This window comes from Rhinolophus hipposideros (assembly GCF_964194185.1).
Source record: "Rhinolophus hipposideros genome assembly, chromosome: X".
NCBI lineage: Eukaryota > Metazoa > Chordata > Mammalia > Chiroptera > Rhinolophidae > Rhinolophus > Rhinolophus hipposideros.
The window spans coordinates 5,758,914-5,770,651 of record NC_138046.1 but is presented as its reverse complement, the minus strand read 5'-3'; the positions used below and the strand labels follow the sequence as shown (position 1 = coordinate 5,770,651).

The 11,738-nt window shown below is 43.3% G+C and overlaps 3 protein-coding genes across 8 annotated transcripts in view; 1 reads left to right on the top strand and 2 right to left on the bottom strand.

Annotated features, from left to right (window-relative positions):
• Window positions 1–74: 74 nt before the first annotated feature.
• Window positions 75–9,682, bottom strand: CMC4 (C-X9-C motif containing 4). Of its 3 annotated transcripts, none has more exons than XM_081042555.1 (3): window positions 9,549–9,682; window positions 2,557–2,624; window positions 75–465 (listed from the first exon to the last, which is right to left on the bottom strand). In XM_081042555.1, exons 2-3 carry the CDS (start codon window positions 2,612–2,614, stop codon window positions 317–319), a joined length of 207 nt encoding a protein of 68 aa, XP_080898681.1. In that variant the 5' UTR covers window positions 2,615–2,624; window positions 9,549–9,682; the 3' UTR covers window positions 75–316. The 3 variants fall into 3 exon arrangements, with proteins under 3 accessions (XP_080898681.1, XP_080898682.1, XP_080898680.1); XM_081042556.1 differs by lacking the exon at window positions 9,549–9,682 and adding an exon at window positions 3,551–3,669; XM_081042554.1 differs by lacking the exon at window positions 9,549–9,682 and having other exon boundaries at window positions 2,557–2,694.
• MTCP1 (mature T cell proliferation 1) lies at window positions 2,769–10,162 on the bottom strand. 3 transcript variants are annotated; one of them, XM_081042552.1, is made up of 6 exons: window positions 10,108–10,162; window positions 9,549–9,768; window positions 4,505–4,656; window positions 4,218–4,388; window positions 4,085–4,136; window positions 2,770–4,000 (listed from the first exon to the last, which is right to left on the bottom strand). In XM_081042552.1, the coding sequence occupies exons 3-5, from the start codon at window positions 4,607–4,609 to the stop codon at window positions 4,089–4,091; spliced, it is 324 nt and encodes a 107-aa protein (XP_080898678.1). In that variant the 5' UTR covers window positions 4,610–4,656; window positions 9,549–9,768; window positions 10,108–10,162; the 3' UTR covers window positions 2,770–4,000; window positions 4,085–4,088. The 3 variants fall into 3 exon arrangements, with proteins under 3 accessions (XP_080898676.1, XP_080898678.1, XP_080898677.1); XM_081042550.1 differs by lacking the exon at window positions 10,108–10,162 and having other exon boundaries at window positions 2,769–4,000; window positions 9,549–10,081; XM_081042551.1 differs by lacking the exons at window positions 9,549–9,768; window positions 10,108–10,162 and having other exon boundaries at window positions 3,860–4,000; window positions 4,505–9,542.
• A 27-nt stretch (window positions 10,163–10,189) lies between these two features.
• The window catches only part of BRCC3 (BRCA1/BRCA2-containing complex subunit 3), a 45,295-nt gene continuing 43,746 nt past the window's right edge, over window positions 10,190–11,738 (top strand). Inside the window, exons 1-2 of one of the 2 annotated variants that reach the window (XM_081042547.1) lie at window positions 10,190–10,419; window positions 11,081–11,097. In XM_081042547.1, coding sequence (XP_080898673.1) covers window positions 10,297–10,419; window positions 11,081–11,097 — 140 coding nt within the window. In that variant the 5' untranslated portion in view covers window positions 10,190–10,296. The remainder of the gene's footprint in view (window positions 10,420–11,080; window positions 11,098–11,738) is intronic. The other variant, XM_081042548.1, reaches the window with a different exon arrangement.

Genomic DNA, 11,738 nt, shown 5'->3' with positions numbered 1-11,738 from the left:
AATCCCAAAGCGTTTTAGGAGCTCTGTGTCAGGAATGGAGACAAAGACCAAAGATATACTTCTTCTAAGTGACAATATCACAAGTACCAAACCCCAAATTTTCATTTAACAGGTTTATTTTAGCGGCTCAGTTTTATTACAGTCTCCATATTTGTTGGCTCTATTTCTATCTGTTCTGCATAGATGGCATATTTATTAACTTTTATAGTTGACTTTTTCATTTGATATTGGCTGCTACCTGGCCTGAAGAGTCAGGAGGATAAAGCAAACTTGCTTGGTGGAAATGTGGTGCAGCATTGAACTTCTCGGCAGAACTTCACTTTTCTGTGGACTTCAGTGTCAGCTTTTCTGCCTCTTCTTTTTCAAATCCCGAACAGACGAGAGATCTTCCCTTGGGATACCGAGCACAACACTTACGAAGTTCTTGGATGACAGCCTGACACTGAGATTCCCTGTAGTTGTTGGCTGAAAAACAGACAGGCAGACTCCAGTCATGATTTCACAGGACTAAGGCACAGGGAGGTTTAGCTCATTGCTTCCCACGCCTTTTCACCGTATTGTATCTACAGACCATGGAGGGTACACCCAGGCCCACTGGATCCTTCCTGATGTCGAGACCAGTCAGCAGGTTAATTAGGGAGAAGGGTGTGATTTACAAAGTGGTCAAAAGGAATTTTTATACCTGGGTGCCAAAAAATGTATACACATGACTTTTTTCATCTTTTGTTATCCTTATATATTTGTTACAATTTTAACACAGTTTTCCCTTTCTTAAAATGTATGTACATTTTTTGGTACCCTCTGTATATCATTTCCTTTTACTTAAGGTTGAGTTACTAGCTTATGTGCCTTTTTCTAGGGCACATATAAGTGGTTTTTGTCCTCCCCCCCTTTTGGGTGAATTAGAAAAACACACATATCATGCATGTTATTTTGCACAGTTTAAGGCTTCTGGCTGGCTCGTAGACCTTTCCAACCAAGTCTGTGCCTCAGAGGTTCCCAAACTGCAGCCTCAAGGTCAAATTCAACCCCTTTTTACAGCCCTGAGCTACTAATAATGGCTTTTATATTACAAAGGGTTCTCTTTCTCCAACAAAGACCTCCTTGCCTCCAGCCTAAAATGACTGGCCCTTTACAGAAAACATTTGTAGACCCAGCTATATACATAGACCCCAAAGAGCACTTGACCTAAAGGTTCTAGCTCAGCTGCAGTTGATCTGAGTTCCTCGATACTAAAATGGGGTGCATGGGAGTTAGCCCAGAATTGAAAAGACAATGCGGACTAGAAAGGGAACATAGTAGGGTGGCTGAGTGCAGGCTTGGGCCAGACCGAAGTGACTGAAGTCCTCACTGTACCCCTTACTAGCTGTGTGACCCTGGGCAAATTATATAACTTCTGTGTTGATTCCCCATCTATAAACTGGGGGTCACAGTAGCGTCTACCCCATGGATGAAAGGATGAAATGACTTCATATGTTTAAAGCCCTTTTGGCTGTGCTTGTCATCCAGGGAATGTGAAATACTTGCTCTTAGTCCTTCCAAGCCTCAGTCCTCCCACACTATAGCAAGGGGGTGCAACCAGCTCTAACTTGATTCTGGTTCTACATTAGCCATCGGTTGCTAATTCAAATTAGTTAGAAATTTATTTGGGAGATGAAATTGATTGTGGAAAATATATATTTTTTTGTTTTTCTTAAATTTGGAGGAAGGGAAGAAAGAGATGAATAAAATGGCATTATTATACATTAACATTTTAGATGAAAAGATTTTATAAAATACTGCTTACATCGTAAAAAGAAAAGTCCAAGAATGAAAGTTAAAAGTCAAAGGACGTATACAAACAAGGGTTTTCTTTGTTGCTGAATCTTTGGGTGAAATCAACATTTTTGCTTCCTACTTTTTTATATTTTCATGGTCATCCATCTCTATTAGTGTACTTCAACAATGGGAAAAGTGATTTAAAAAGTCAGTTTTCAAATTCAGATAGTCTAGTAGCTTTTTCTGTTTCTTCGTGCCAATAATCATTCGCTGATTGAAAAAAAAAATCCTCTGGCATTTGGTCAAATTTATTGACTGAGTTAAAACCAAGTGGACAAATACCTTCAAATATGCTTTAGTTAAAATTCACTTTTGCCTAAGTTAGTTGCTGACTTTGGCAACCTGAATTCCAATTGTATTTTCAACCCCCTCCTTCTAACCTGACTTTTAAAAAGTGAGTTGTCAGCCACAGTGAAGTATAACTAACCCCTTTAAAAACTAGTCTTTTTTAAAAAGGACTTTGCTCAGCTTGGTAATTTTCAACTCTGGCTGCACTTTAAAATCACCTAGTTAGCTAGCTTTTCAGACGGATTCCTGACTAGACCCCCGCCAACCACTTTTTATTTCTGCAACTTTGATCATAGTGAGGAAAATCTTCAGGATAACTTATTTACAGAAATAGTACATTCTGAGAGGAGTCAGTGTACTTTGCTGATAAAAAGAACAATTGGTCTCTTGTAGTTAGTTCACAGATGAAGTGGAAACATTAAGAAAAAAAAAAAGCCTTGAAAGTAGTACCTTGTAAACATTTCTGTATTTCACAGGCTTGTTTCTGGCACGGATCCTTCTGCAGCATATCCAGAAAACTAAAATAAGAAAAATGATTTTTATTTTGTCTTTTATCCATAAAGACTTTAAAACCCCTCTAGAAGGAATTTTCTTCAGAGGCAAGCAGTATGCCCTCCAATTGTTGGAAGACAGTTACACTAAAAAATACTCTTCCCATTCATAGGATGAATCAGCTGTATTTTTATAATATCATTTCATTCAATTTGGAAGATATAAATAGCTTTACATGGAAAAATTTCCCCTTGAATTCAATCAGCTCATCTCGAATACTGTAAACCAATGTCCGGCAAGAGGAGCCGACGCCGCAGCCTGAAGGGCCTGCCCACTGCCCGGCTCTATCATTCACAATACCACCCTTGGTAAATGACTAAACTCCTTGAGCCTTTTTCCTTATTTGTGTATAAAATGGGGATCATACCTACCTCAAAGCACTGATGGAAGGATTAAATGTGATAAAGTGCATAGAATAGTGCCTGGAAGGCATCAAGGACTCCTAAGTGGTGGCTGTTATTCCCAAGATTTTTAAAAAGTAAAACTAAGGTTTTTAATGCACATAAACTGTTATAACTTTTAACTCAGGAAATTATCAGGTAGTAAATGCTTTCCTAGGAATCAGCAATATTTGGTGATATTATTACTTCCTGAGAAAGGTGCTAGTTAAGCAGCTAAAATGGTTTTTGGTGCTCTTACAGAAAGCAACTTATTTAAAATATCTGTGACCAGAGAATAAATTTAAGTGCCCATGTCTTTGATCAGCAACTTCGAATAAATTCAAGACACAATATCAGAAAGGAAAAAGGCCCAGGAGCCTTTGTAGCTAATTCCATTAATGCAAATAACCTCCTTTTGTTTTTTTTTTTCCAGAACCCCCTAAGTTCTCAGTGGATCCAAGTTAGGTCAGTACTGGGATGGGAAACACTGGAGCAAAACCTAGGATATTTACAGGATGGGAGAAGGAAAGGCGGGTGAATTGCTGCTGGGCAAATAAGCGACCAATAGATGTTGATGCTGCTAGGAGCTGCTCTCTTCTCTCTAAACCAGTACCAAGTCCTTGGTGATCAGAGCATCTGTTCTGTAGCGGGTGCTGACTTTTGTGGGATTCATCAGATCCCAGTTCCAGCTGATGATGTCCATTAAAGGTTCTATGGCAATTTCCAAAGGAGTCAATTTCAAGTTATGTATCCTGACTAAGTGCTTTCTGCCTGCGTAACCCTCTCTCTGCAGTTCCACTTGCGGTGGTCTTCATGACCCTTCCTAAACTTCTGTGTTCTTGAGCAGTTTGTCAACCCACTCCCTCCCCCAGGCCCACAGGTGGGTGCACTGCAGTGGTGGATGAAGTGACTGCCATATACTGAACAGAACAGAGCAGCATGTCTTCCTAGAATCCCAGCACCTGGAAGGAAAAATAGAGCGTTAAAACCACCACAACCGAATAGAGTGAAAAAGAAGGGGAGACGGGAGCAACTGAAATACATACCAGGTTAATCATCAGGCAAAAGCTTAAGCAACAGCTCCTGTACTCCCCTGACCTGTCAGAAAAAGAGAAGTTTATAGAGTATACTGTTATGAGAATCCCTATACAATGGAAAATGAGTAAGTGACATGTGTACCATTAAATGATGCTGGATCTGCCACAAGCGAGAGTTGTTATCCATGTAGCGCTCCTCGGGGTAGAGTTGCCACATGAGAGGTAGCTGGGAGGTAAGAAGGTGGCTTGGCCTAGCTGCGTCACCTAAGGGAACCTGAACCTGCTGGATTCGTGCCCTTAGGAAATTCGTGTCCTAATGAAAGAAGTGATCAAAAATAAGATCAAAGACTCCAGGATATAGAGGCTAGTTAGAAACCAAGTTGCTTGAAAGCAAAATCAATAAAAAAGAAGCAAAATGTAAACAATTACCTCTTCCAGGACGGCCACCCACGTGCGCTGGTATTCGTCTCGGTAGATGCCCTCTTGGTGAACCCAGAGGTGATCGGGCGGGGCCCCCACATCCTCTCCTGACATTCTGGGCTTTGACTTCCAATTCTAGCCCTGCTTTTCTCCACCTAAGCCTGCAGCACCCGCGCACAGGACACAGGTGTGACTTTTGGGGTTTGAATGAACTCACCGGGGTGCAATGTGACCTGGTACTAGCAACTACCAACCAGAACCAAACCTCATATATGTCTACTTGCACAGCCTAAGTGGAACCGAGGACATCTGAAGCACGACACTGAAGTGACACTCAGGCAGAGCCTCGGGTTGACAGCGAAGCACTGAAGGATTCGATTAGGGAACGAGTTGTGTGGGAACGGAGGACTAGTACTACAGGAAGCCGGGCAGAGGCCCCGAGTATGCATTCACTAAGCAGTCTGACAGAATGCAGTCAGCAACTGGCTGTGCACAGCAGTGTGCCTCGGGGCACACTGATTGGGCAGGAGTGCAGTGTTCCCGTGTCACGCCCCCTTCCAAGCAGTTTCCATTTCAAAGGCAACATGGTGAAGGTCGAATCATGTGCATGGCTTTCTATACTCAAATGAAAAGTTTGTTTTAAGAGCAAATGACCTATTTATCAGTTTACTTAGAAAGCTTACTTAGAGCAGCTGGGCATTTCCAGAGGGGGGTTTCATGTTAGGGAAAATATTTAAGGTTGCTTCATGGAATTTTTGAGCTGCAAGATACTTTGGGGATCATGGTGATCCGAAGCTGAATGAGAGAAAATGATAGTTGTCCACCTAAGTTCTTGTTTCATTTTAACAACACTTCAGGATGTCACCGGAACCCATTTTTCCCCAGAGTTGTGGGTCGAGACTCTAATTCCCCAAGTCAGAAGGCCAGAAAAGTCCCTCTGCCCTTTAAGAGGTGCAGAGGAAGCAACCTCCTGGGCAAACTCTCCACGTAAGGCAGACTTTCCTCTTAATGGCATAAGGATCCTCCACTCAACCCTACACCTCATTTCAGGGCCTCACAACAATAGACCTGCATTTTGCAGGAAGGAATCTGCTGGACGTGGCTCAGCGTGCTTTTCAGTGTGTTTCTACCTTTGGCAGAGCACACATACAGCACGGGGGGATCTGCCCCACGAAACAAAGGTCTCCTAGTCCCAATAGGTGGCCATTAGGTGGGAAGGGAACTGCAGCACAGCTTGGGAAGGTGTTAAACCCTCAAGTGAGGCTGTCAAGAGCAAATGGGACGCCAGGACACAGTGATGCAGCCCAGGACGAAGCTAGCCACAGAGAACTGAGCTAAACCAAGCCCTTTTTTCAAGGACAACAACCTGAGTCTGATTCGTTTGTTTCCTTAACACTGTTGTTAGTTTACCTTCCCTAAAAGGAAAGTAGAAAATATCTTTTATAGACTTAAGAAGGGGTCTGACTTTAGCGAACTTAAGAACATCACAGTTGCTTCACCCATTGTACCCTGAATGGATCTGACTCTGAGCCCATTACCGTAAGCTCCCATCTCTCTCGTTTTAGATTCACCTAAACTCAAAATCCTTCTCCTTAACCAAGTCAGGATTTCTCTCAATGGCAATACCACCCCTCCTGATTTTGCAGACTCAAAACTTACGAGTTCTCTTGGACTTCATCTTCTTTAGTTGTTACATCCTAAGCTCCCGTCTCTCTCATTTCAGATTCATGTAAAGTGAAACCTCTTCTCCTTTCTCCCAATGGCAACACCAGCCCTCCTGATCCAGCAGACTCAAAACTTACGAGTTATCTTGCTTGGACTTCTTAATGTCCTTCAGTTGCTACATCCTATCTGTCACCAGTTCTTGGAAGCAGCACTCCCACCATATTTGAGATCAACTTTCCCCCACATTCCAGGCTCATTTCTAGCTCCATATCATTGATCTTGCTTCTCATTTGCCAAAAGTGTCTCCCAAGGCCTCTCTGTCTATCTCAGTACTATTACAGCACAGTTCAGGTGCCTTCTCTATGAAAACTTCTTGCCTCTTATGACTACTGTAGCATTTACGTCTAAAGCTCACATTTTGGCCTCTAATTATAAATTGACAGCTTATTTCAGAAGTCCTGCCTCTCCCCAAATACAGTATTATAAGCTCTCCAATAGCAGGAATGATACAGTACTGGGCACCCTAAGTCTCAAATACTAGTCCAATAACATTCCTGTGAGTGGGTGGATATGTATGGTGAGTAGAGAAAGGAAACAGATGAAGGCCACGTATACACGGGTAGAGATTGATACTCTAGGTGTCAGTATTGTATAGCTATATATTTTTTTCCAAAGCCATTTTTTCCCATTTAGCAGATACATTTATTCTGCCTCTCCTTCTCCCCAGGACTTTGGAAAGGAGTGATACAAACAAAAACCCCAGTAAATACTAATGTCAAAATAAAATATATTAAAGCCTGGATTTTGAGTACAAAAGAAATAAGTGTGGCCATTTTGTTGTTGTTGTTAAGTAGAAACCAAATGTTGAGGGTTTCAGAACCATCTCAATTTCACAGATAGGTCCTAGTTAACAACCAACATTACTAACATTTAAATTTGTTTTAAATGATAAGCAAAATTTTACAGGTTACACTGACATTAAAAGGAAATAATTCCAGTGGAACAGAGAGCAAACAAATTGGAGTCGGTTCTCTGAGTTACTATGAATGACTACAAAGAGGCCAATGAATCGTTACAAAATATTCTGAGAAGAAAGGTAGCGTGATGTGCTGCTGTGACCCAAAGGCTAGCACGCTGGGCATCGGCCTCATGAGCCTGGGAACAAATCCCAGCACATGACTCTGGATTTGTGTGTGCCACCACTCAGACAGCATGAAGGCCCAGGGAAAGGCAACTGCAGTGATCAAGGGACTGCAAAGCTGTCACATGAACATGAACCAATATCTTCAGCAGAGAAAAGCAAAGGCTGAGAGGGATTAAGATAGAAGCTCACAGAATCTCAGGTTATATGAATGGGACACTATTTCCCTCAATGTGATTCTTGGAACTCTTGCCCCTAGCTTTTTCCTTGGTCAAATAAGTTTGGGAATCTTGTAGAGTCATAACGCACATTAACATAATACAAGCTCTGGAAGTTATGTAGTAAAGAAACTTTATTTCGTTTAACATTTCCCAAATTTATTTGACTAGAGAACATATTTCTGCACATGCCACTTGTTCAGAAAATTCAGGATCCCTTGAACTAAGCTGAATCTTTTAAAACCTCAAGATAAACTTAGGTACAAGGTGCAATACAATATACAGAACCTAAACATGTTCCACTCAACTCAAGGAATACTACCAGCTGCAAATTGAAATGAGTTCAAAAAAGTGTTTATATAGCTTTGTCATCTATGAAGGCACTAAAAGAGATTGTCCCCACGGGAGTCACCTTGATGCCACAGTCAGAGACCACACTGGCCTAGATAATTTCTTAGTAAGGCATTTTGTAAATTATATTTTAAATGGATGATATACAACATAGAAGGGCTTCTGTAGGTAGTAATCTAAGTAAGACCATTATTTTTTCCTTTACAGGATGAATTATTTTGTATCTTTCTAAGATAGGATAATTTGCTTTAATTTCCAGGTGTTTTAACAGTTTTTAAACATTAATGAGTTGAATACACTTATTTTTTTTGAAGTCAATTAATAAACTCATCCAATTACTACAGTGAAGTTACCAAGAGCGTAGGCCCTGGGGTCAGCCTGGCCTGTGTATGAATCCTGACTTTGCCACTTACTAGCTTTGTGACCCTGGACAAGTTAACCTCTCTACATCTCAGTTTTCTGAGGTGTAAAATGAGAACTAAAGAACATATGGATCATAATAGTCAGCACTTAGCACTTCCTGTGTTTTATATATATCAAATCCTTTAATCTTAATAATCACCTGATTAGATGGATACTACTATTTCCCCCACTTAAATATGAAGGAAGTAAGGCACAGAGAAGTTAGATAACTGGCATGAGGTCACACAGCTAGGAAGCTTCAGAGACTGTCCAATTGGGGCAGTTCACATATACAAGTATATACATGTTTAGTAGATTGTCTAGCACATAATAAGCTTGCCATAAATGTTAACAGTTTTTTTTTCTACTCCAACCAAAACTTTAGAGCTGTAAAATGCAGCCATGATCATTACAAAAGGTAGAGAGTGTCATTCTGGAATAAGAGATTAACACCACCAACAAACAAAAGTTTTTCTTCTTGAAGGTGCCTAAAGGCACTTTATAAACTCAAAATATCCCATCACTAAACATAATGCGAGGAACAGGCATCCTGGCCCCATGAGGGCAGAGCATACTAACCACGAACAGTAATTGAAAATAATATATGGTGCAAAATTGAAACGTAAGAGAAAATTTAGATGGGTCCAATGTAATTGCACAGTTGAAATTTCTACCAAGCTTCATCATTATCAAAATTAATCATGATAAGATGTGCCGTGTGATCCTTAAGCGGTAGGTAGAAATGGATAGTTCTACTGGTGCGGGCCCTATCTGTCGGGAGACCTGGGTTGGAACTGACTTGGGAGAAAAGAGCAAAGCATCAACACCTCTTCAAGTAGAACCTTGGGAATGTTCCCTTTCCAGTACTGCCATGTCTGCCTGGCTTCAAAACGACACAGGGAATCGAAAACGCGATCAAACAAACATAAACAGTGATGGGCTGTGGAGGCGGCACGGCATATATTTTTCTTTGATTTAGAATCGTTCCTAAAATCCACGTGGTTCCTAACCTTGGGAGTTGGAAGATGTGGACTTTGACATACGTCAAAAGGAAATTACTTTTACATATAATTTCACCACGTCTGATATCATCAAGACAAGGAGAGCCGAGGAAACTTGTGATACGCCAGACCTTGAATAAAACCTCAAGTCCCCCATTCCCCTTCCTTGTAACAAACATACTTAAAAGCCTTTGTAGAAAGTAGCAGCAGCCAAGCTTAAGAGTGATACTTTTTCAGATACAGTATTAGCACTGCTTCTGCAAGAGGTTACTCACATGAATATAATGTTTCTTGGGCTAATTAATCCGCCTCTAGAGCAGCGAGGCTAAAACTTCCAGGTCCCCCAACCTGGGCCAGTCAAGCCGGGATCGGGACGTGAGCCCGGAACGAGGCGAGGGGCATCCGGGGCCGAGGTCACCCGAACCGAAGTTACGAGGCAAGGGCCGGCAACCGGAAGTGGTCCAGGGAGAGTGGTACAAAATTCAGGGGCCGTAACTTGGAAACAAAACAAAACAAAATAAAACCTTAACTATCTTAGGACCGAATTTCAAAAGAACGTCACCCTGGCTCAAGAGGCTGGCGCGCGGTGATGCCGCCTCAGGGCTGTCCCCAGAGCTTGTAGGCCGCGCGTACGGCTCTCCTCTGCGGGCGGGCAAAATGGGCGCCGGCGCTCGGGAGGCGCGTGCCCGGGCGCCCGGGCGCCGCTCAAAGACCACGTCCGCCTGAGGCCAGGGAGCGCCGCCTCACTGCCGCCCCCGCCGCCCGGCCTGACGCCCCGTTCGCGGCCGGCCACCGCCCTCCACCCTCCGCCCCGACGGCCACGCCTGCCCTAACCGGCGCGGGCGTTTCCCAGGTGCCGCCGGGCCGCCCCGCCCCCGCCCCAAGCTCCGCCTCCGCGCACCCGCCCGGCTCCCGCCCCGCCCGCGCTCCCCAAGCCCCGCCCCCGCGGAAGCCGCCCACTGGAGCTCTGCGTTGGCCAGGCCTGAGTGGGCCCGAGGAGGACGAGAGCAGGATCGGACCAAGATGGCGGTGCAGGTGGTGCAGGCGGTGCAGGCGGTTCATCTGGAGTCGGATGCTTTCCTGGTTTGTCTCAACCACGCTCTGAGCACAGAGAAGGAGGAGGTGATGGGGCTGTGTATAGGGGAGGTGAGTAGGTCAGTCACTTTAGCTTGGCTGCAACCCTGCTGAGCAGTCCCAGCGTATCCTCGGGGTGGGTGCGAGCAGCGCCCAGAGCTACGCAGGCCACAGGCTCTTAGATCCTTGAACAGATCCTTTGGATGGTCCTGTCGCGGGGGTTCCGTATCCTCTGGTTGCTTCTCGCTTGTTTAGCTTCCCGCAATTTCCCAGCGTGCCGCATAACCTTGGGAGCGGGGGAGAGCTTGCTTTTTCTCTTGTAGGCTCTGGCCTTTTCTTTAGATCCGGAGTTATCACCCAAGACCAAAACCGCAAGTCAGGCCAGAAAGACGTTATGACATAATAGGACATCACTGTATTAGGAAGTAACTGACCACGGTTAGGGCCCCTTGCCTCGCCTCCAGTTTTCCCTCTGGGATGCATTTTAAGTGTATGAAAGAACCTAATAGAGGAGAGGGTTTCAAAGACGCATAAGTTTCCGCTGCGTCAAGTGGTGCAGAGGGGCGAAAGAGAATGAGGAAATAGAGCTTAGTCGTTTACAATCCAAAGTAACAATTCTCCAGTTTTTCGTGCCTGTGTACAGGAACAGATGACCTAATTTTTGTATAATCTGCATCCATGTACATCAAGTAAGCGTTATATGATCAATGTTTTCTGCTTTTTCCCACTCTAGTTGAATGATGACACAAGGTAAGACTATATTTGTTTACTCATCTCTTTTGGTCTCTCTGTCATTATTAACTCAGAATTATGACAAGTTTGGCAGTATTGTGTACTGGTTGTTTTTTAAGTTACCATCATCAGTCTGTAGCTCCTTCAATGATACACTTTGAACTCCATCCCAACCCTGAAGGTTGGTTTCCTCCTTACCAGTAGGATTTTCAGCTGAGATAGTAGGACGTTATGTGAAAAATGTGGTTGAGGAAAACAAGATCATGAGTGAACCTGTGAAAGATCTTACAGATAGAAGTTTGTTGAGTGATATGGCACTATTATTTTCCATTTTCTTGCTTGATGTGTTTTCTGTTCTGTCACCCCTGAAATGACAATGAGATACTGCTAATTTTCTTTGTGGCAGATAATATGCACATTAAGAAACCTTTCCCCCTATTGACTCATTCTGCCATCTAAATTTGCTCCTCCATCTCCATGGCTTTCTGCCTCTCCGCGGAGAGCCCTACAATGATCTCAGAGATCCCCAGTAGCTGGAATGCTTGAGGTGGGAAAAACTTTGGGTTATTTTTATTTTAACTTCGAAACAAAGCAGAATGTATACTTCTCAGGCCCACCTCCTTAATACCCAGGATTCTAGGAATTTAGCTTTGCCCATG